Source organism: Balaenoptera acutorostrata, chromosome 18 (genome assembly GCF_949987535.1).
Source record: "Balaenoptera acutorostrata chromosome 18, mBalAcu1.1, whole genome shotgun sequence".
NCBI lineage: Eukaryota > Metazoa > Chordata > Mammalia > Artiodactyla > Balaenopteridae > Balaenoptera > Balaenoptera acutorostrata.
Genome location: NC_080081.1, coordinates 58,613,451 through 58,638,318, shown reverse-complemented (window position 1 = coordinate 58,638,318; position 24,868 = coordinate 58,613,451). Strand labels below are relative to the sequence as shown.

The 24,868-nt window shown below is 41.9% G+C and overlaps 1 protein-coding gene across 5 annotated transcripts in view; it reads left to right on the top strand.

The window, feature by feature from the left end:
- The first annotated feature begins 1,179 nt into the window (after positions 1-1,179).
- TSC22D1 (TSC22 domain family member 1) overlaps positions 1,180-24,868 on the top strand; it is a 129,836-nt gene continuing 106,147 nt past the window's right edge. For 3 of the 5 annotated variants that reach the window (XR_009005866.1, XM_057532578.1, XM_057532579.1), the window contains exons 1-2: positions 1,180-1,960; positions 2,417-5,478. Coding sequence is in view for 4 of the 5 variants with exons in the window: in XM_057532578.1 (XP_057388561.1) it covers positions 1,751-1,960; positions 2,417-5,478 (3,272 nt within the window). In the remaining variant the exon portion in view is untranslated. Of the gene's footprint in view, positions 1,971-1,993; positions 5,479-24,868 lie in introns of those variants that run through there. The other 2 variants (XM_057532581.1, XM_028167515.2) reach the window with 2 other exon arrangements.

The following is a 24,868-nucleotide window of genomic DNA, read 5'->3' as shown; positions in this document are numbered from 1 at the left end:
TTTCTATATTACAATACTTTGTTGTTTTTTAATTCCTGGGCGAGAAGTACACTCTCGCCTAGTAGTAAACAATGCTTAGAGCTAGAATGTTTTGACGTGTAATGCCAAGGAAGCAACTTCCAGTAAACTGCCTCCCATCAACCTAACATTGCTTCTGTAGCACCATGCTCAGATCCATGCAGGTTTTATTATTATTTTTCAAACTGGAATTGCAGATGGTTCTTTCTCTTTTCTAACCTTAAAGGGTAGTCTTCATTGATGATCGTGTTGCCACCATGACTAGGCCAGTTTGTCTTTTAAGTCAAACCTATGCAGGCTACAGCCTGGACAATTAAACGAAAAGCTATCCCTGCTGGAGATAAGCTCCACCTGTTGAGGTCAGTTATTTACTTGGCCGGGCTACTGCTTCCCTCCAGGTAACGACGGATTGCAAGCGCTCCCTCTCCAGACAAGAGCTCAGGCAGTTAACTGCAAACAGCTGCAATATCTGCCGGGCTGGCTAGTCCGTGCCCGTCGAAAAGCGAGGGGACCGCATGGCAGCTGCAACTGCGCTGCACAAAAGGGAGCGTCTATCCCGAGGAGCTACCGGCCTTCCGCGGACGCCGCGGCTCCGAACGCTGGGGCATCCTCCGAGGGGGCGAGGGCCGCACGGGCCGGGGTCGAGCCCAGGTGCGGCGAGGAGGAGGAGGGCGCCTCCACGCGCCGAGGAAGAAAGCCTGACTCATGTCGTGGCGGCGGCGGACTCCTGGGAACTGGAACTCGTGATGCTGTTGCTGCGGAGAAAAGCCTCATTACCCATTCCGCAGGCGGGGGGACACTACCCAGAGCGCTTACACCCAAGACCCGGGCTCCAGCGGCCTCCGCGAGCCCCTCCCTGCCGCGCCCCCTCCCCTGCCGCGTGCCCGCGCGCGCGCGCCGGCCGCGTGTGAAAAAGGAGCGGACACACCTAACCTGCGCGCGCCCCGCACCCTGCCCCACCCCCATCAGGCCGACTCTCTCCGGCCGACCCGGATTCGCTCCCCCGGCCGAAATTCCCCACCCCCACCACCGCCGCCGACGTCGGCGCCTCCGCCAGCCTTCGGAAATTTCCGCCAGGAGACCCGGCGCTTGGCGAGGTTCGAAGACCCGCCGCCTCCTCCTCCGCCAGACCCGGCTTTATGTCTGCGGCGCCGGGGCGCATGCGCAGACGCCATCTTCCCTCCTTCTCCTCGGCCAGCCCCCTCCCCCCGCCACCGCCGCCGCCTCCTCTGGCCGGCGGTCGCCCCTCCTCCTCCTGAGCTCGGGCGCTGGTCCCTCCTCTGCCGATGCCGCGAGAGACCCGGGGATACGGTGGAGCCGGAGAAAAGCACTAGTAACAACCACCACAGCCCCCTCTCCGCCCGCCGCCCTCCCTCGGCACCCACCCACTCACCCGCCCCGTTCGCCGACACCGACCAACCCCACCTCTCGTTCCTTTGAACGGCGTCGGCTGCAGTCGCTGCAGCAGCCCCTCTGGCCACCAACGCCGCCGAGAAAGGAGTCGTCGCCGCCGCCTGCGGCCCCCTCCCTCCCGGGCCGCGGGAGCAGCGGGGTGCGGACGAGCCGGCTGCGGAGGAAGAGGACGAGAGCGGCTCGCATCGTCGGCGTTAGCGCACGTCCCGCCGCCCTGCGGGGAGGCTCGGGCGCCGGCCCCTTCCTCCCCGAGGACGTGTGCCGAGCTGAGGCGCCTGCCCGGAGGGAGGAAAATGCTCGGGCTCCATGGCTGCCAGTGATGGAGAGGTCCCTGGGCTCCCGCTGCCACCGCCGCCGCCGCGCCCCGGCCGTGATCCGCGAGGACCCGGCGTCTCTGCGCGCCCGCCCGCGCCCCGTTGCTGGGCTCACCGTACCCGGCGCCCCGCCGCCGCCCCGCTCCGAGCCTCGCCGCGCCGGCCCCAGCCGCGGCCAGCGTTTCCTCACGGAGCAGCCGCCGCGAGCCCAGGGGGTTTGAAAGGGTCCGCGGGGCGTGGGGGGAGGGCCGAGCGGGGCCGGCGGGGCCGGTGGGGCCGGGAGGGGAGGTTTGAGCCACTCTGAGCTCAGGGTTCGCCGGCGGCGGCGGGGCTGGGGGTGGCGAGGGGAAGGCGACACTCGCTCGGCGCCGCCTTCGTGCAGAGCGACCGGGAGGGTTTTGCAGCGGCCGCCGCCGCCGCGGCGGGAGGAGGGGTGGAGGTGGCTTCGGAGTTGTCCGGAGAAGGTGGGCATTTCTCGGCTTTCCCACCCCCTCCCCTAGCCTCCCCCCTCCCCTGGTCTTCCCCTCCCTCCTGCCCCGCACCCCACGTGAAGCGGAATATAAAGGGGGGTGTGAGGCTAGAGGGGAAAGTGAATGGTGAAGGACTGAAGGGGTTCCCCCTTCGGGTCCCCGGCTGTTCTGTTCACCCTCGTTCATCCTCCCTTCCCGAAGCTCGCCCTCGAAGGCAGAAGCGACCGGCGCCTTCGGCTGAGAAGGAGGAGGAGGAGGAATCGCGCCGGGCAGAGCGTCAGGTCCCGTTTTCCTCCTCGGCGTCTTGAATACAAAGATTACGGTGCAGAAGGAAATTGCACTCGCCTCCTCCGCCCCCCGGTACCCAACACAATGCACCAGCCGCCCGAGTCCACTGCCGCCGCGGCCGCGGCTGCGGCCGCTGCAGACATTAGTGCTAGGAAGATGGCGCACCCGGCAATGTTCCCTCGAAGGGGCAGTGGTGGTGGCAGCGCCTCTGCTCTCAGTGCAGCAGGTACCGGCGTTGGTAGTAGTGCCCCATCTTCCGAGGATTTTCCGCCTCCGTCGCTGCTCCAGCCGCCACCCCCTGCAGCATCTTCTCTGTCGGGACCACAGCCTCCGCCTCCACAAAGCCTGAACCTCCTTTCGCAGGCTCAGCTGCAGGCACAGCCTCTTGCGCCAGGCGGAACTCAAATGAAAAAGAAAAGTGGCTTCCAGATAACGAGCGTGACCCCGGCTCAGATCTCCGCCAGCATGAGCTCTAACAACAGCATCGCAGAGGACACCGAAAGCTACGACGATCTGGATGAATCTCACACAGAAGATCTGTCGTCTTCCGAGATCCTTGATGTGTCACTTTCCAGGGCTACCGACTTAGGGGAGCCTGAACGCAGCTCCTCAGAAGAAACTCTCAATAACTTCCAGGAAGCCGAGACACCTGGGGCAGTCTCTCCCAACCAGCCTCCCCTTCCTCAGCCTCATTTGCCTCACCTTCCACAACAGAATGTTGTGATCAATGGGAATGCTCATCCCCACTCCCTCCATCACCACCCTCATATTCATCATGGGCACCACCTCCACCATGGGCACCACCATCCATCCCATGCCGGTGTGGCCAGTACACCCATTCCGGGAGGGCCGCCCTCAAGCCCAGTATCCAGAAAACTGTCTACAACTGGAAGCTCTGACAGTATTATGCCAGTTGCACCAACTTCTGCTGTATCATCGAGTGGCTCACCTGCATCTGTAATGACTAGTATCCGTGCTCCGAGTACAAGCGGCAGTATAGGTATAAATTCTGTTACAGGCACTAATACGATGAATAATGTCAACATTACGGCTGTGGGTGGTTTTAATCCTAACGTGACCAGCAGCATGCTTGCTAATGCTAATTTAAGCGCGAGCAGCGTTCCCAGTGCTGCCGGTGTGAGCGTTGGGCCTGGAGTGAGCAGCGGTGTTAACGTGACTCTCTTGAGCGGCCTGGGCAACGGTACGATTTCGTCCTCCGCTCTCATTAACAGCACTGCCAGTGCAGCTGCAGGGATGACTGTAGGATCAGTTTCAAGTCAGCAGCAACAACCGACAGTTAACACGTCCAGGTTCAGAGTTGTGAAGTTAGATTCGAGTTCTGAGCCCTTCAAAAAAGGTAGATGGACTTGCACCGAGTTCTATGAAAAAGAAAACGCCGTCCCCGCCGCCGAAGGGGTGGTGATCAATAAAGCAGTGGAAAGCATAAAACAAAACCCGACGGAAGTGACTTCTGAGAGGGAGAGCACCAGCGGGAGCTCAGTGAGCAGTAGTGTCAGCACCCTGAGTCACTACACGGAGAGTGTGGGGAGCGGAGAGTTGGGAGCCCCGGCTGCCGTGCTGCAGCAGCCGCCCGCTCTTCCAGGTGTCGCCCTGCCGCAGATGGACTTCAGTAGCGCTGCTCCGGCGGGCATTTCAGCAGTTAGCCTGCCGCAGAGTATTTCTCAGTCACAGATCTCGCAAGTACAGTTACAGCCTCAAGAACTGAGCTATCAGCAGAAGCAGGGTCTTCAACCAGTACCTCTGCAAGCCGCTCTCAGTGCTGCAGCTGGTGTCCAGCCATCACCTGTGAGCGTGGTGGGTGTAACTTCAGCTCTAGGTCAGCAGCCTTCTGTTTCCAGCCTGGCTCAGCCCCAACTGCCGTATTCTCAGGCGGCCCCTCCGGCACAGGCTCCCCTGCCAGGCACACCACCCCAGCAGTTACACTATGGACAGCAGCCGCCGGCTCTTTCCACACAGGTGGCCCCAAGCCACGGTCCGTCAGTGACTCCGAATGCTGCTTCCGAGTATGTTCAGCAGCAGCCGATTCTGCAAACAGCAGTGTCCTCTGGACAGCCCGCTTCTGCGGGGGTGGGAGCAGGAGCCGCGGTGATTCCTATGGCTCAGCCACAGAGCATCCAGCTGCCAGCGCAGCCCGCAGCAGTCCAGGCGCAGCCCGCAGGGGCACCTGGCCAACCTGCTGGCCCGGCGCAGACGGCAGTATCTGCTGTACCTCCTGGCAGTCAAATTGCAAATATTGGTCAACAGACAAACCTACCTACAGCAGCGCAGCAGCCCTCTACCCAAATCACACCTTCAGTTATCCCGCAAGGTGCTCCTCCGTCTTCACAGATAGTTCCACCCGCTCAAGCTGCGATTCTTCATCAGGGAGTTCCAGCTAGTGCTTCAGGCCTCCCTCAACAGTTGGTCATTGCACCCCAGAGTACCTTGTTAACTGTGCCTCCCCAGCCACAAGGAGTAGAGTCAGTAGCTCCAGGAGTTGTTTCGCAGCAGTTGCCTGCAGTTAGTCCTTTGCCCTCTGCTAGTAGTATTTCTGTTACGAATCAGGTTAGTTCAGCTGGTCCTTCTGGAATGCCTTCTGTCCCAACAAACTTGGTTCCATCACAGAATATAGCACAAGCCCCTGCCACTCAAAATGGTAATTTGGTTCAAAGTGTTAGTCAGCCTCCCTTGATAGCAGCATCTAATGTAAATTTGCCTTTGGCGCAGCAGATACCACTAAGTTCTACTCAGTTCTCTGCACAATCATTAGCTCAGGCAATTGGAAGCCAAATTGAAGATGCCAGGCGCCCAGCGGAACCCTCCTTAGTTGGCTTACCTCAGACTATCAGTGGTGACAGTGGGGGAATGTCAGCAGTTTCAGATGGGAGTAGCAGCAGCCTAGGAGCCTCTGCTTCTCTTTTCCCGTTGAAGGTGCTACCGCTGACGACACCCCTGGTGGATGGCGAGGAGGAGAGGTAAGGTCATGCCATGTTTCTGCAGACACTCAGCAGATTCAGAGTTAATCTATTTCGTAGCTATGTATATGCACAAGATTAGTCTAAAGCATTATATATTTCTTCCTTTTTGTATGTGAAACTGCATTTTTCTGGTAAGTTTTCTAGAGCAAGAGTGTTATGGAGCGGTCTCAAACTAGTTGGTCAGGAAGTGGTATAAGTATTGTGTAAACACTATTTGACAGGATAGGTTTTGAGCATTAAGAATAGGTTTGGGAGCACCAAGTGGTTTTGTTATTTATAAAATGGTTTTTAGAGTTATTAGTTTTTGCTAATCCATCTACTAGCTAATCTGTTCTTTTGAATTACGAAAATCGTTATGATCATCTCTTGGGCACGGGAGGGGAGGTTGCGGTTCCCACATTTGTTTCTCCTTTACTGGACAGGACAACCCTTTTCAGTTCTACTGTGTTTGCTCTTAGTCTGTGAAAGATAACGTTAGCTGCTTTTCCTCATCAGATATTACAGGAAAGATGACCTAAGCTGGGTTATACAGGTTGCCCTCAAACTAATTGACCAACTTTTGTGTACTTATCTAATGGTCGTTTCATCTGAACAGTAAAGGAATGGGAATCTTAAAAAGTGTTTCGTGGGGTGGGAGGCCATACACTCTTAAAAATAACCAGATTTATCGTTGATGGTAGTATGCTGTGCATTTTTCCTTTTGCATAGTAGATCAAGGTGGTAGCCATTTTAAAGGGTAAAGAAACAAAAGTCTTGGAGGGTTGAATTTATAGAGACATGAAACCGACTTGGCGCTCCTACAGTCTACTCCACCTGTTCTCCTCTTCTCTTACCAAAAGAAAATACATAAAGCCTAAAGTACATTATTAAACCAGCGTTTCCTTAATTGGATTGGAAATAATGTGATAATCATGTTTATTGAATCAGATTGTGTCTTTGAAGCTGGCTAGCTAGAAAAGTTGTGAAATCTCTCATGCTACTACATGGCTTTAAACTAAGTTGATTTTTAAAGGAATGTTCTTTTTATAGATTTGCCAGTCTGTGACTAACCTTGATCAGAATAATATAGGAGTTATGACAAAGGCTATTCATTTTCACTGTGGAACTTTGAATAAGCTTGAAAGATACTTAATTATTTTAGTATTAGTTGGAGATTTTTGTGATTGAACTTTTTTTTTTTTTTTTTTTTTCGTGATTGAACTTTTATCAAACCAGTTGGAACATTTACGTTCAAAATGTATATCTGTGGTTTTCCCTTTGGAAATATTGAGCATATTTCAAAAGAATTGCAGTTTTAGAAAAACAAAGGCCTAATGTTTCAGTGAGGTTTTCATTTTTTTTTTTTTTTTTAGTTACTTAAAAGATACAAGGTAAAGGCATGATTAATTGAAAGAATTTAAAGTCTTGTCTTTCAAGATTTTTATTATTTTTCTAAGTCATATAATTAAAATCTCGTTACCTAGCCAAATGTATTCTGTATCATGTGTACAAAACTGTACATTAAAAGATAGACCTCTTCTAGGAGGTGGTTTCCTTAATAGTCCTATTATAATTATTGTTAAACCTTTAAATGTATCAAATCATACTAATACTTATCTGTAATTTTAAAGAATTATTTACCCCAAATATTAATATGTTCTAAATTTAAAGGGTGTGATCTGAGTAAAGCCCACGGGTACATTATGTGGATGCTAAATTTAGAGAAATAAAAGATGGGTCAGATACACAAATGAAAACCACATATTTTGAATTCAAACCTGCCATGATTTTTGCTAATTACTGTTTGTGGTCTCCTGGCATGACATTCTCCTTTTTTGTTTTCCTCCTGGTGGTAGGGCATGATAGAGCTTTCCACAACATGCTGTTCCAGATGATTAAAGTCAGGAGACTTTACAGCTAGGTTTTTAACTGTAGAGATAGAGTCCCCGTTTAAGATATTACTACAAAATTAATTTTTCCGTATAGTAACTGAGAGGAAGATTAATTAGGGGCAAATTATGTAGGAAGGTTTGAAATTAAAGGGACAAAAACAGATACTGAGAAATATGATTAAATATTGGTATAAAGTAACTTGAGTTGACTGTATCTGTTCGAATGAACTACATATTTGAGCCTTTGTTAACATCAAAGTCAAGTCGTCAAAACCAGAAAATTTTTTTTCAGAGGTATCCTTTAAATTCTGAAAAATCAAAATGACCCCTAAAATACCTGTAAAGGTCAGATAGGGTAAATTTGTATATTTTTTTCTTTGTGTTTTCCTGCAGATTATTTCTTTTATCACTGTAGTTTGGAAAAAGAAATGTGTTTCATTTAAATTGGTTCTTGGAAGGCAATTTGAGAATATCTGCAAGAGAAAAAAGTGATAATGAGTTTCTATTTATTTTTTTAAAATGTTAATGGTTAAAAAAATTCTTTTTACTTTTCCTTCCCATGTTAGTTTCTGGGTCACTTGCGTCTTCTGGGCTTGGTCACCTATTAGTCTCCCATGGGAGAAAAGAGTACATTGTAATTTCAGTATTATGACTTAGAAAACACGTTAACAATAAAACTTTTGGATGGTAGGACAAATGAAGATTCGTTGTTCTTTAGTCATCTTTTGAAATAATATTCTAACACTTTAAATTTTAAAATATTTCTAACACGTGGAAAATGCTTTCAGTTGGCTACTGGTAGAGACTGTGAAGATTAGAAACATGGATCAGGCATTAAGATTATGTATCTAGTTTTTAAAAAATCATTCTCATTAAAAAGTTCTTAATGTCTCACGTTAGCCTTTAATGTGAACTTATTTTTACAACACAGGGAAGATACAGGTATTTCACACTGATATATAGTCTTTAGTGTTTTGTGATTGTTAATACAGCCTCTTCTGTGAAATTAATTGGTCAAACTTCTATTCATCCTTCAAGGCTCAGCTCAGATGTTCCCTCTGAAGCAGTCTCTTCACCCAGGGAATGTTGTTTCCTTAGCCCTTTTTAGTGTTCCTCTATTCAAGGCACTGCACACATTCAGTTTGAATTATGTTTACCCATTTTCCCCACAAGACTGTGGGTTCCTCAAGGGCAAGAGCTAAATCTTTTTTGAACGGATTAATGAGCAGACCTTTCTCTGCTTTTTTATCATGATTTAAAATTTGTATTGTCTCTCACCTTAAGCACAACTGTTCAGGTTGTAGGATCATATAATTAAATGCAACAAAGTGAAAAGAAATGAATGAAAATACTTGCTTTTTCTACCTCTTTTGCCTTTTCATACCTTGAGGTGAATTGATATCTATCTTTAAATACAGTGCCTGTTATACAGTTGGCCCTCATATTTATTAAAGAGGAATGAGTTTTCTTATCAAGTAGGAGTAATACTCATTTTACCTACTTCTTAGGATGGTAGCATCAGATAAAATACTTTAACTGTAAAATACTAAATTATAAGTTTTAATTTTTATTTAGGTTGTACCTGCACAGTTTAAAGAGCCAAATAGTTTACATGGTTATCAAAACAAACAAAAGCTTCCTGCCTGCTTCATTTCCGAGAAGCAATCACTTTCACCTCTTAGATAATGACTGTGATATTTACCTCCTAGTCTCTAACTGCTTGTATTGCTACTAGATGTGCAACATAGCCAGGTGGTTAGGAGCATGGACCCTGGAATTAGACTGCTTAGGTCTGATCCATCCTCTCTTGTTAACTAGCTGCTTAACCTCTCTGGGCCTCAGTTTGCTCATTTTAAAAAGTGAGGAAAATAGTACCTACCTCATAGGGTTGTTATAAGAATTCAATGAATTTGCAAAGCCCTTAGAACTGTTTCTAACTCATATGCCCTATATGTGTGTGTTAAATAAAATACTCCTTACTTTTTAAAAAAAATACATTTCTTTCTTTCTTTATTTTTGGCTGCATTGGGTCTTTGTTGCTGTGCGCGGGCTTTCCTTAAGTCGCGGTGCTCGGGCTTCTCGTCGCCGTGGCTTCTCTCGTTGCGGAGCCGGGCTCTAGGCGCGTGGGCTCGGTAGTTGTGGCTCACGGGCTCTAGAGCGCAGCCTCAGTAGTTGTGGCACACGGGCTTAGTTGCTCCGCGGCATGTGGGATCTTCCCGGACCAGGGCTCAAACCCGTGTCCCCTGCATTGGCAGGTGGATTCTTAGCCACTGCGCCACCAGGAAGGTCCATCCTTGCTTTTGTTTTTGGCTTTATTAACTTCCTGGGTAGAAAATGAAGATTAACTTTGTCATGACCTACTCAGCTGGTCCTCCTACCTCCTGGTCCCCCCTCCTCTTAATAGTTATGATTGCATCACTATTGATTATTCAGTGTTCTTGTAAAATATGATTACTTTTCCTATCCTGTCTAATGTCCTGCACTCGCCTCCCTCCTCCCACCCCAGCCATCTAGTATGTGTGGTACACTTATATATATATTTCTGTATACTATTTAGCATTTAGAAATGTTAGTGAGTTCCCCCACCCCAAGTTTTCATCTGTCATCATCTGTTCCCTCCAAGTTGCCTTTCTCCCCATTTTTCTATGTTTTGGGCTTAACCTTTTATGATAGAGCCTTTCCTCAGATGTCTGGCAATTCTTGGTCCTCTGCTTGTACTTAAGTGTAGGAGACTAAAGAGCTGATAAGAAGTTCTCAATGTGACTTGCTGACTGTTAGCTTTACCATAGGATGATTTGGCTGGAATTCATTGTCTTCACCCACCCTGCCCCCCCTTAGTTTTCTCTGTAGTAATCACTGATTCATCATTTCATCACATGTCCCTTGAGATGTTCAGACATATCAGGTACTGTTATCAATTTTATCTTCCTGAGGAAGTCTCTCTCATATTTCTCTGAGCTTCATTCTGGACTGATTGCCTTTTAGACTTGGTATGCAACTATTAGTATTTGTGGGATTCCTTTCACTGTCTTCTGTGGTTGGATCTCCATTTTCCAGTGACTCATGTCATTATTCATTCTTGGCTCACTTGATGTTTTAAAATGGCTTTTGCTTACCCTGTTACTTGTTTGATTCTTTGGTTAGGTAAAGAATACTGGATTGGAAATTGTATTATTTTATAATTTTGCTCCATGGCTTTCTAGCTTCCACGTTGCTTTTGAGAAGTTTGAAGCCATTCTCATTCCTTATATATATTACATGTGACCTGTGTGTATGTGTTTTGTTTTTTCTTTTTTTCTCCTGTACTCTTGTTTATTCTCTCTTTCCATCCCTTCTCTCTTTCTTTAAATCTCTGAAAGTTTTTAAAATTGTATCTGTTTTTAGTGTTCTGAAATTTTACGATGATGGGTTCTTATGTGGGTTTCGTTTCATTCAGGGTGCTGAGTACTGGTGTCCCCTTTCACTCTGGAAACATCTTTTAATTCTGGGACTTTTTCTTGAATGAGGTTGTTGATTATTTCTTTCCAATTTCTTTTTTCTTTCTCAAACTCCTTTTATTTGGATAACAGACCTTCTTGACCAGTCTTCTAATTTTCCCATATTTTCTTTCCTATTTGCCATCTCTTTTTCTTTTTGCTTTACTTCTATTGAGTTTCCATCTATTATCATGTATTTGATTTCCAAGAGCTTTTGTCTTTGGTCCTTTTAAATAATATCTGTCCTGTTCTAGTAGCAATAGTACTTTCTCTTAGCTGTCTGATCTCTGTGTGATCTGTGTCCTCCAGTTTTTGCTTTCTTAGTTTTTATTTGTTTGGTCTTTATCTTTTGTGCTATAGCCTTTCCGTAGATGGTGGTTGTGTGTGAGAGTTGGGGAGTAAAATGCTGATTCAAAATTCTGAGAGTCTCGTTAGCTTTGCTTTATGGTCACCTGGCCGAGCATCCCCGTATATGTCTCTTCACTCAGTCAGCTTGTTTTCAGTGTGTTCTCCTGCATACTGTTGTGCCTCATTTCCTCAGTCCTGGGATCTTGTGTTTTATATTCACCAGACAATATATTTTCAGTTTTTTGTTGGGGCTGGGGAGGGGCAGTTGGGATTTGTGGGGCTGGTTGCTTCTTAAATAGACTTTTAAACAATCTTCCTTATTTTAGCACTCTCTCTCTCCCACATCCCACTTCAGATGTATGTGGTACTGCCAATTCCTGAGTCTTTTGGGGATTTTACAGTTTAAATTGAGTTTGTTCTTGGCTTTCCCCACTGTTTGCTAAAGATTTGATTTCCTAGTGTTTGCTAAATAAGTCATTTGTCACTCAACCATCTGCTTTCCAGCTTCCAAATTTTTGTTGCTATTGTCTTTTCCACCTGTTCTCTCAGTGTTTGTGGGTTTATGGCTTTATATCTTAAAAAATTCCTTTTCTGTCATTTTAGTGGGGTTTTTAGGAAAGGAGTGTAAAATAGATGTGCATTTAACATTACACATCTATTTCAGTTGTAGAATACTGCACTGTTAAATGTAAAGAATGATACTAATTTTAACAATTCATGCTCCAAGATTGATCTATAACTAGTACGTAAATTTTGAGTGGAATTGCTTGGCTTATATTCAGCAGAAATAATAATGGCATATAACTTGGTAGTTCAATTCACAGAAGTGATCAAGAATGTTAGGATTAGATTCAGTTAATATTTGTTGTCACATTTAACCACTCAACAACCTTGTGAATTAAGTTTTTTTCTAATTTACTGGTGAACAGACTGAAGCTTATTTAGTTTATTAGAGAAGCCAAGTAAGCAGTGTCAGGTTATATACATAACAGTAAAGTTATATACATAACAGTAAACAGTAGGATTAAAAGCCATTTTTCCAATTCAAAATCTGGTGCTGTTTCTACTACTCATAAAGCCAACAAAGAGGTAAGGGTGATGCCCATAAGTAATAATAGAGTGGCTGAAAACCCGAAAAAGGGCAGGCTTTACTGACTTGTGTATTAGTACAAATAATGGGATTGTCATAGAACGTACCAACATTTACCTATGAGCCCTTGGTGAGAAAAAAGTGGGTAAAGTCGTAAGAGTGGTGTACCTGGGATACAGTAGACAGACATGTTAAATGAATGAATTTTAACATTTTTTGGGGAAGTTGTATGAAAATTATCTTTTCAGGAAAACCATTTTAATTTTCTAATAATTTAAATTCTGTCTTTGTAACATTGACTTCAGAATTGCAAAACATGTAGATTTTATTTCTTATTTAGAAAGTTCAATTTAAAAATATGAAACTGCAGAGCATGCCCTGTTCTGGTGCGACAATATCAGAACCCTGGTTGGTTTTTGCTGTGTCACCGTGTCGTTAGGTTTTAATATGTCATGGTAAGAATATACTTTAATGGCTTATTAAAAGAAATTACATGAGGGAAAAAAATGATAAAGGATGTTTACATTATTTGAAAAGAATGATCTATAATGTTTTGGATTCCAGGTTAACTTTTTTCCTAGTCTCACATATATTCAAATGCCCTACTCTCTCCAACCCTTCACTTCTTCCTTACTAGTCAGCTTGACCTGAAAATCTTACTTGACCTTTCAGTCTCAGTAGGTCTAGTTGATCTTTGTTTTCCTTCCTTGAAACACCCACTCTCTTTTGCTTTCAGTGATATCCTGCATAGTTTCTTCCCACCTTTCTGGCCACTCCTTTTCATTCTCCTTCAGTTCAGCTCCTCTTTCAGACTCTCAACATTGGAGTTTGTTTGGATTTGAGTCCTCTTCCCACCTACTGCCTTTTCCCTTTTCCCTAGGTAATCTGCTGTTCCACGGTCTGTATGCTCTCAACTCCTGAATGCATATCATAACCCACACTTCTCTTCTTAGCTCTAGACTGCTACGGACCTCTGCCTTCCTGTTATCTCTGCTTATATTCTCACAGCCTCTCAGTCTCAACAGATCATAAACTTAACCTCTTCATTACTTACCCTCTCAAATTTCTCTTTTAGTCATGCTCATTTTAATAAATATTTCTTACTGTAGTTCTTCACTTTAGAAACCTGAGTCAATCTTGATAGCTTCCTTTCCCCCACCCTCTGCATTCTGACCATTACATTCTAAATATATCTTGAATTTATCTTTTCTTTCCCCATCTGTGTTGCCACCACTCTAGTCTAAGGTAACACAGTCAGCTCTTAAAGCCCTGCAGTAGCTTCCTCACCAACTTCCTGCATACATTCTTGCCTTTCTCTGATTTTATGTCTTGTAGTCAGAGTGATGTTCTTAAAACGGAAGGCTGTTCAGGTCTCTCACTTGCCCCAAACCCCTGAAGCCTTCCCATTTCTTTTAAGGTAATTACATTTCGCTTTTGCTCACTTCTGGCCTCATATGCCACTTTCCCCCTCACTTTCTGTGTCCCAGCTGCCTCCTTTCGTCTCCTTGGGTTGCCATCCTTTCTTGCTCTCTCCTCCAGGCTTTGGCATGCGCTGTGTCACCTTCCCTCCATTCCTCCTTAAGCCTCACTGTCACTTTGAGAGGCCTTCTGTGACATACCAATCTAAACTTAGGTTCTTTGTTAATACTGTTTAAGATCACCTTGTTCTTTTATAGTGCTAGTACAGTTTGTATTGCATAATTAGTTTTTGTTTTTGTGGATTATCTGTTTGATGATTTTAAGCTTTATGAACAGAGATGTTTGGTTTGCTACTATATATCCAAAGTATATTTCGGTGCCTTACAGTAGGTACTCAGTAAAAATCTGCTTAATGGATAACTGAAGAAAAATATTTTTAATATTGGCATAAGTTCAGCTTCTTTTTAAAAACACTATTATGATATATTTGAAAGTTAAGTAAGTTCTTTATAGATCATGTGTTATCACTATTTTCTCCTTTAATAGAGATGATTGAGAATTGATTACTTTTTTGCTGTATTTATGAGCAAAAAAGCAGTGCTTAGTTGCTGCTTTTAACAAGCATTGTATGTTTATTTTGTATTTACATATGTTTATGACAGTAAAAGTTCTCCAACTTGAATAAAACAAACAAAAACCCCCACTTATTTCTAAATTAGAATGTCAATATTCTTATCTCCTTTTGACTGGTTCAGCTATTTAGCATAAATGATTCTCAAATATCTAAATATTACCTTGGAAGTTCTTTGCAGTTTCAGCTGTTTAAAATATAAGCATTTAACTGGTGAAATGCCACTTGTTTGTATTAAAGGAGTTTTCTTTGTTAGACAGTTTAGTAAGCATTGAGTTAATTACTTGTTTAAAATTCCTAACTGATCTGTTTTACTTACGGTCATTGTAGTGACAACAAGTAATTGTTACTAAACTAGTAAGTTATGGATTCTATTAAGGGAAAAGAACCATGGAAAAAATTTGGCAGTGATTAGAATTAGGAGTAATTTTAATTGGTTATATATGAGTATTAAATGGGAGTAAAAAGTATTAAGATATGAGGCCTTTACTTTTAAGGTTGGGGTAATTAAAAACAGAAGGGAAAATATAGAATCTGATGTTGTAGTGGGATGATCATCAGAGGCTAGTTCTGAGAGTCTTTAAATGTTTTCATATCCATTTTGTGGACATACCAGTGTTAAACCTTGCTTGGCTTAAAACCATATTTGTGTTGACTGGGGAGAAGATTTACTGTGGCTTGATCTTATTAAAGAATTAACTTTAGGTCATGGTGAATGGTATTGCCTTTTCTCATTCACGGAGCCATAGGGTAAAGGGTGGTCTTGAGCTTCATGGGGATAAGACAGATGAGATAGCATCTTATTTTTCCAGGCATCCCAGATTATTTTTGTAATATCAGGTCATACTTAAGTTGAGGAACTCTTGGTACTCTGTGTACATGCATAAACGTACAATTGAAATACTATCTAGCATTAAATTTTTGCTAACACATGGCTATGATAAATTTCTACTGGTGATAGTAATAAAACCTGCCTCTTATATGATTGGGGGGGGGCGTTAAAACTCTGAAATAGATTATGTACTCTTGAGTCATAGCAGTCCTAAATTTTTTATTTTTTTATTTTTTTATTTTTTAGGACTTTTTAAAAAAATTTATTTTTGGCTGCGTTGGGTCTTCGTTGTTGCTTGCGGGCTTTCTCTAGTTGCAGCAAGCAGGGGCTTCGTTGTGGTGCGTGGGCTTCTCATTGTGGTGGCTTCTCTTGTTGCAGAGCATGGCCTCTAGGCGCGTGGGCTTCAGTAGTTGTGGCACACGGGCTCAGTAGTTGTGGCTCACGGGCTCTAGAGCACAGGCTCAGTAGTTGTGGTGCATGGGCTTAGTTGCTCCGTGGCATGTGGGATCTTCCCGGACCAGAGCTTGAACCCTTGTCTCCTGCATTGGCAGGTGGATTCTTAACCACTGAGCCACCAGGGAAGCCCATGTCCTAAAATGGATAGGATGCTTTTGTTCCATTTTCACAGAGGAAGAAACTGAGTCTTGGGTTCATTTATTCAGTCAGTAATTAAATATTGAGTTCCTACCATGTGTCGTATGCTGTTTTTAGCTTTTCATGGACAGGCTACAACAATTTAGTAATAATAGTAGTAGTAATAGTTGTAGTAGTAGGAGTAGTTGAAAATTATGGTACTCGTTATATGCTTGTTCTAAGCACTTTACATATATCAACTTGTTTAATTCTCAGAACAACCTTATGAGGTGTAAGTACCATTATTATCCGCATTTTGCAGGTAAAGAAATTGAGGGATAGAATGATTAAGTAATTTATTCAAGGTCACATAGCTAGTAAGTGGGAGCTGGGATTTAAATCAAGTCAGTCTAGGTCTAGATTTTGTGCTCTTAATGACTTCTGTGCTCTGCTGTCTCTGTAGGATATGATCAAAACCAAGGTGTTCTGACTGTTGTTTCCTACATTGGAAGGCACTGGGAGCTGCAGATATTTAACTTATTATATCCTTAGATACTCTTGTTTTGATCTTGGAAGTTTGGGTAGGGATGCTACTCTTGTTCTTGTACTCCAGAATGTAAGCTCCTTGAGAGTAAGGATGTTACCCACCTGTTTTTACCTCTGTATTTCCACTGCATGCAGTATAACCTGATTCATAGTGTGTTCTGAAATATTTGTTGAATAAGTGAGTGCAGACATGTGGCAAAAACATACCCCACAGTCATCTGGGAAAGGTATATAATTATTGCCAAATACTTTGCCATCCTGTTACCATTATTGCATAGCGGTTTTGATAGGAGTAAGGTTCAGTTCTTCTCGGATATGTTACTGTACCTATTACATTAAGTTCTCTGTCTCCCCCTCACTAGCCTATCAGATGGGTATATTTATTGAGTAGGTACTAGGTGTAAATCATTATATCTAGTAATGATGTGGGCAAAGATGTAATCTAACATGGTTCTTGTTCTCAAGCAGTGTATGCTACATATACATGGGGAAATTATGAGAGCTAAATAACACTTTAAAACAACATGAAATATGAAATCAAAGAATCAGAAATTTTGAGCTGGAAATCTTGATCCCATTCAACTTTTGGCTTATAGGTAGAGGAACAAGTTCAGAGAGGCTACGTGAATTCCTGACATAGTGCTACAAAACGTTTCTTAGACTGTAACTGGAGCGCTAGCCTCCAAAATGACACAGGAAATTGCATTCAGAGTTCACAGATGGGATAGAATTGACCTTTGGTAGGTTAGGAAAGCAGTGTTGTTTGAACTTACTTTTCAAAAGTCTTGAGTTGAAGGAGAAAGTTTGAGGCAGGAGAGGGTTAATAAAAATGGGAGGAAAAAAGGAGAACAGTCTGGGCCTAAGTAAGGCAACAGTTGGGCTTAATGGAGTAAGTTTGTCTTAAGGAGGTGATAGGAAGTGACTGAAGGTTAAATTGAGGAGTGATTTTTGCCCTCAACACTTGCTAACTACCTGATGTTTAAGGAAAATTAGTATCAAAGGAATCCGTAATCTGGATTGGAGTGGGGGTACGCTTGGAACAGGGAGGAGAACTCAGGAAATTATGTTTTTTTCTGTTATTTGTTAACGAATGAAAGAAAGAAATTAGGGGGAGAGTGATTTCCGTTGTAAAATGATTCAGTACAGGAACGCTTTGGTTAGCAAATCTCTCAGTTTATAAAAATACTGTATTCACCTTCCTACCTTCTCCTCCCTTGAAGCAATGTTTTGTTTCTCTTGTGTTGAAAAAGAAAAAAAATAACCTAATTTCCCAGAAAAGCTATTATGTATAGCTGCAGTTTTAAAGGTCTGAGGATAAGTGGTTATAAGCTTCAGGTAGGATTTTTTGGCAATTTAATCTTTTCATAGGGTTTATCTGTGTCTATAACCCAAAGCAGATGTTCCCCAAAAATATTTAGTAGTGAAAAGAAACCCAAGTGAAGGTGAACTAAATATTTAGGATTGGTTCTTTACTTTAGTGATCGTAGCTGCTTTCTTTTCATACTAACCAGGTTCCATTGCCAGACTCTTCCAGGCATTGGAAAGAGGTGGAATTATTTCTTCCTATCTCCTGAGCACTCCTAGGTCTCTACCGAAAGGGAAATGGTATAGATCTATTTTTTTTTTTTTAATTTTATTTATTTATTTATTTATTTATTTATTTATTTTTTTGGCTGTGCTGGGTCTTCGGTTCGTGCGAGGGCTTTCTCTAGTTGCGGCAAGTGGGGGCCACTCTTCATCGCGGTGCGGGGACCGCTCTTCATCGTGGTGCGCGGGCCTTTCACTATCGCGGCCCCTCCCATTGCGGGGCACAGGCTCCAGACGCGCAGGCTCAGCAGCTGTGGCTCACGGGCCCAGCTGCTCCGTGGCATGTGGGATCTTCCCAGACCAGGGCTCGAACCCGTGTCTCCTGCATTAGCAGGCAGATTCTCAACCACTGCGCCACCAGGGAAGCCCGGTATAGATCTATTTAAATGAGAAAAGCATTAATGCTATCACTGACAATAAATGTGAGTAATTTGATTATTTTACTGACATTTAAAGTGCCACAAAACTTACGCCTTTATATGTTGGTGCATTGTTTCATTTTGCTTGCCATTTAAAAAATTCGAGACTCTATACATGTATGTGTGGGTACGCATACAAAGGAATATAATTTTTGAAAAGGATGTTTTGAAAATGTCCTTAGATTACAGAATCTCCTGGGTATTTGAAAGGATGTAATTTATTGACTGTATATGCCTAGCACTCTTTATATCCTTAAGGAGAGCCTACGTTGAATTTAAGAATAAGTGTGTATGTGTATGTACGTATACGTATACATGAAAGGAAAAGATAACAGGTAAGTAACAGATTCAATTTATATTACTCTTCTATTTCTGGTCCTTTGTGTCAAGTTTTCTCACTCATTTATAATTTATTGTATCTTAGAGTATTTATATCTATCTTTGTAAGCTTCTTGAAACAGTTTAGGGAATGACTTGGGATAGAAAGCCAATAAATGGGAAAAGTATGGCAAGGTAGAATATGGTGTGTCATAAGAGATCTAATAAAGCAGTATTGGGAGACAGAAGGTAAAGATCACATGCTTTTGAGGAGGTGACGTCTGAGAGAAGTTTGATAGCCATGGGGATTAGCAAGTCACTTTAGTGGAGAAAACATACCAAGAAGGTTCAAGGTACGGGGAGTATTTATAGAAGAGAACACAGGACATAGTCTAAGTTGGTAAGAGATAGTGTCTGTATACAGGAATGTAGAAGACAAGGCTAACTTTGAAAAGCCTTCATTAAAGGCGGGATTGCGAAGTTTGGACTTAATTGGACTTGGAATGGAGAGCGCTTCTTGTTTTTGTATAGTGGCCTTATCAGTGCTGTGTTTTAGGAAAGTGCTGACCTTACTTTGGATGTCTAGTTGCTTCCTTCCTTAATGGGGTATGAGAAGTTCAGTAATTCCTTTTCTGTCACTGGTGGAAATGGAGGCACAAGTTCTTTGTGGTTGCAATCTGAGGTAATGGTTTGAACCAGTGACCTTGGCCTCATGAGGAAAGCTAAGAAGGTAAGGACCCAGTCCACACATGGTAGCACTCCACTTATCCAGAGTGGATAACCTAATCCTTCAGACACAGCTCTGGCTTCCAAAACTGCTTGAAATTGCCATCACAAAATAAAGCTATGTTTGTGTGGTTTTTTTCCCTTACTGTTTTTGCATAGCATTTCTGGTCCTTTTTAGACTTTTTTTTCAAGTCTTATGTTTTACTGGCTTTATCATTTTAAAGCAGATGAGGGGAGGGGAAGGGAAAAAAAAGGGGATTCTGAGGCATGTAAGGTGACATTGGGAAAGTAGCAGTTTCTATAGCCTGGCAGCAAGGTAGGAGTTAGAAATTTTAAGAAAACCCCAGAGAAATTTGATATGGTATTGAATGTTCACCAGTTGAAAGTTAGATTATGTTTTGTGTATTATTTTAAGGAAGCATGAACACGAATGCGTTCCCAGTGGTGTTAACTACTGAGCTATGGATGAGTATAAGGAGACAGTATTTTTAGTTGTCTGCCTCCACTGTATCAGTTAACCATCGACAAATTAATATACTGCTCCATGTTGCTTTTTTCCTATTCTAAAGTAAGGGCAAGTGTTTCACGTTTTCCTAGCTTTCAGGCTGGTAAGATTATTCTGTAAGAAATTCATAATGTGTTATAAATAAATGTTAGACCTTTACAGATAGAAATTACAGAGAATATTTTCAGTAGTAAAATTAAAAGTCCCTAATAGATGCTAAGATTGAAGTAATTATTATTAATGATTTGTAGTTTTAGTGAAATTACTGATGAATAAGTGACATACAGTTACCTGTTCTGTATGAGGTATTGTATAGATACCTACTTATTAGTTATTTTGCTATAATATTATCCCCCCTGAGTTTTTCCTTTGAAATATTTTTATTAATTACCTTTTTCAACACAGTAAATCAACTAATTGTACCAAGGAAAGCTGATTTCTCATTTCAGATGTTTTTAATCTCTTTCTTTAGAAATGGATAACCCAAACCGCTTACTTTCTTTCATAAGGAAGTTTTTGCTTATGCTTAATATAGTTTTGTTTGCTTGGTTGTGTCCTTTTAGACAGTTTTGTTTTGGTATTTTCAACAATGACAAGGATTCTCTTTCTATTGAGGGAAATACTCTCATGTTTTAAAAATTACTTTTGAAAGATGGTATTCAGTGAAACTTACATTAGCCAATTTATTTTGGGAAAAAATGCTGCTTTTTTTTTTTTAAAGAAATTCACGTTCTTTTATTTATTTATTTATTTATGACTGTGTTGAGTCTTCGTTTCTGTGCGAGGGCTTTCTCTAGTTGTGGCAAGTGGGGACCACTCTTCATCGCGGTGCGCAGGCCTCTCACCATCGCGGCCTCTCTTGTTGCGGAGCACAGGCTCCAGACGCGCAGGCTCAGTAATTGTGGCTCACGGGCCCAGTTGCTCCGCGGCATGTGGGATCTTCCCAGACCAGGGTTCGAACCCGTGTCCCCTGCATTGGCAGGCAGATTCTCAACCACTGCGCCACCAGGGAAGCCCCAAAATGCTGCTTTGTAGTTACCGTTTTTTGCTTGGTTTTTGTTTCTTCAAGTGTATTGTTTTGGGTGCAACGTGGTGAGGCGAATTGAGTGAATGCCTAGTTTTGGCTCTAGTGCTGTCTGCTGATCATGTGCTAATGAGCCATCGCACGTCTGGGTCTTTCCTTCTCTTCCTGTTTTAAAAGGCTTGATCACTGTGCAGTTTGTCTTAACTTCTCTTTCAGAGTCAAGCGTGGTGCCGTGTCTTGCCTTTGGTGGATGCTCCATGATATCATAGAATCTTGAAATAAGGGATCTGACTGATTCCTAAGCTGTTCTGTATCTTCATTGTGTTATTCTCCTCTTTGGGGATCCACCAAACATTATGTACCAGTTATTCTCTGATATGACATCAGGATTTATATGTTTGTACACTAGATATATTTTATTATTAGGAATTTTACCTATTTTGAGGTTCCAGGGAGGAAGGGTGGATCCAGAATGAGGAGGTAGGGTAAGTCCAAACTAGGTATCGTAACTAGCTTTCTGCCTCCATTCTTGAATCCCATAATAATAAACCACGAAACTGCATCCCAGTCCTTTTAGGAACAAGTATATTTAATGCTTATTGAAGGTAAATAATATTTGGATTAGCAACTTCTTGAACTCTTTTTTGTAAATTTGTATAAGATTGATGATAAATTCATAGGGGACCTGAGGATTATATAACAGATGATTCTAAGATTTCTTTCAGTGTATTACTGGCTGATATATTACTATGGGTAAAATATTGTCAAGTAGCTTGGTCACGTAGCTACTAAGTGATGGAGCTAGTATTCTAGTAGGTACCACTTGTACCACTCGGCTCTCTGTATCCGTGGGTTCTGCATCCATGGATTCAACCATTCTCTGGTTGGTTGAATCTGAGGATGCGGAATCCACAGATGGGAAGGGCCAATAGTATTGATACTACTGGATTTGGTATCCACTGGTGGTCCCGGAACCAATTTCCCTGTGGGTACTGAGCGATGACTGTATTCTTAAGCATTTTGGAGGTTGCCATGGCCCACTGATAAGCAGCAAGAGGTGACAGTGGACAACTATAAAAAACAGTCTTAGCCTACAGGTGTGGAGCCATTTGGCCGTATACACTTCCCGTTGGTTCCTCCTTATAGAGTGGTACAGTGACTGGTGTTCCGAACGATGATCCTCTCAATCTGAACTTAGTTATTTTTTCTTGATGCATTTTGAAAGCATTTTTTTTAAATTCAAAATGATTAAATTTTCCAAGTTTTTGCTGAAGAATAAACTTTTAATTTGGAAAATCTGCTTAAGTGGCATCCAATTTCTGAATACCAAATTGATAACAGAGATAGTTTTATGACATGAACATTTCAATAAATCAGACTGGTAGCCTTGCATTGGTCTCAGTGAGCTTTAAGTATTATAAGCTGTTGATACTTAGGTTATTTTTTTTGTTTGTTTCATGTGATCAAATTACATTACAGTACTTTTTAAAGTAGAAAACTCACTTTAATCAATTCAATCATAATAGCACATTGTGACTCAGATCTTTAATTGTGTACAGTTACAGCTTATATTCACATCACATGCTTATTATTGGAACAAGAAAATGCTAATTTACACGAAGGTTTTTATAGTAAGTTGAAAAACAGGATTAATCTAGTCTTTTCGCTCCTTAACCTAGAAGGGGAAGTGTATTTTTTTAAATCTAAGACAATTGTATTACTTATTAATTCAAAGTTTTTGTAGTAAAGCTGCTTTCCTTAATTTTTATTATATTTTTCCTGATTCATTTACAAACATTGGAACTATAGAAAGAAGCAATTGGAAATTTTTTTGAATTGTAGTTAACAGTAAAGATTTATCTTAAAGGATATAGTAGCTTAATTAAACATTTAATAGTAGTGTAGTATAAATCTTACATGTTCCATAATTTTACTTTCCAGTAATGTGAAATAGCCAAAAGCTGCTGAAAGTCGGTAATTTTCACATCTTACACAGTTGATTTCATTTCTAGACTTTTTACTTACTGATACACTTTCAACAGCCTAAACCCGCCACTCTTCCCAATCTGTGCGACGGTCACATTGAAGAGAGAATGTTTTAAAGTGAGGTTACCATTGTGAAATGGATAGGCTAACTAACAGACTCTGGGGTTTTTTTTTTTTATGTAAAGGTTTACTTATGTTTCCAGTTATATTCAGATTCTTAGCCCACGAGGATCTACCAGTAGCTTCAGTTAGCTTTTTAAGAAATGGATCCAATATGCAAAAGCAAAAACAAGTAGACACAATGGCCTAACAAAAACCTAGTTGTGCTATATTTGGGCTTATGAATATGTGACCTAAATGCCATTGATACCAATGGTCTGAGTTAGAGGCTCAAAACATGAATAAGGGAGAAAAAACAGAGAAATAGAAAGGTGGTAGAAGACCATTAAAGGGGATGGTAGGGAAAGAGGAGGATCTGGTGATAGTCATAATTTATTAAACAGTTTTGTTGCCTGCGTCTGTAAATCTAGCTGTATAAAGTATTTTAGAAAAATTACCTAAACTAGTTAAGCAATTGTGTGTTAGCCCAGAAGGCTTTTTATATTTACAGTATTTCTTTTCTTTTTTGGTATTGTGGTGGTTTATTTATTTAAGAAATATTTATTAAATGCTTGTTATGTATGTTAACACTGAGCAAAGGTACTAAGGATGCAAAGAAAAAAAGTCATGATTTTGGTCTTAAAGAGTTTTGTCTAGTACCCTGAAGAAATATCCTAATATCTTGATATATCTTCCGAATTATCCCAAGTTATATTATGCTTAGTTATTCTGTGTGTGATGTGCATGACAGCTTTTTTATTCACACAAGTTGATTAATCTAGGCTGTAGACTAATGAGCATAGAGCATAATGAGGTAGAGTTTAATGAGCATTAGCCTTGGCATCCGATGTGGTGTCTGATCTTGTTTATGCTACCTCTTCATTGTATGACCTTTGTAAATGTACGTGTAAGCCCAATTTCCTTACCTGTTAAATGGGAGTAATAGCTATCCTTACACTGTTGTTGGGAGGATTAAAGGAGATAAAGTAATGCACCTAGCTCAGTTCTTAGTTTTGTAAACGGTGGCTGCTCTTATTGTGCCGAATAAGAATGATTCCATTCCTTTCTTACCCACTGTAAATTAAAACTAAAAGCTCGTCTACATATTTAGAGACTGTCTCCCTACTATAGCCTTCGAAACAAGTGATTCTGCGCCTTTGTGACATTTTTGGTTGTAACCTTTGTCACCTTGGGCTCCATAAGAGAATTAATGCCTACAGGAAAAGAGTGACTACTTTCTCAGTTCTCTTAAGAATAATGTATATCTAGTATCACCATTCCAGATGCATAAGAGAGTAGTGAATGTGTTACATATAGTGAAAGCATCAGGGATGAATTCTTTTGCTGAAACCCAGGATGCTAGTACTATATCTGACTATTGGAGAAGTGCTTCAAACTTCTGAAAGTTATGGAAGTAAAAGTTGTTACAAAGCACACTTTCCTCTTTCTTAATGGGGGCAGGGAATATGTAGAAGGAATGTAGTGTCATGTAGCAGTTTGTTGATACTCCAAAATGCAACCATTTCCCTAATCAAATGATTCTGAAACTCTTTCATTGTAAAGATTGTTTTAGACAGGCATAATGCCCTGAAGACCATCTGTTCCGTACTCGGTCCCATATGGGACTGAACACTTACCTCCTTAGAATGAATGGAATTAATCAGTTTATTTTAAATAAGATAATGAGTCAGTACCTGGTTTTTAAGTTTCAAAGATTCATTGAACTGGATTTTGAAATCTAGTTTAAAAGTTTCAAAACGAGTGTTTTGGGAATACTAGTTCTTCAAGTAAAAAAAAAAAAAAAAAATAGTTCTAGAGCCCAAGAATTTGGGGGAATGCTTTTTGACATACACATCTTGGAGATGGACATTGCATTTTAGTTTATTGAAGATTGAGAAATTCTGCAGAAGGGAGACAGTTTTACTTATTGACTCCAA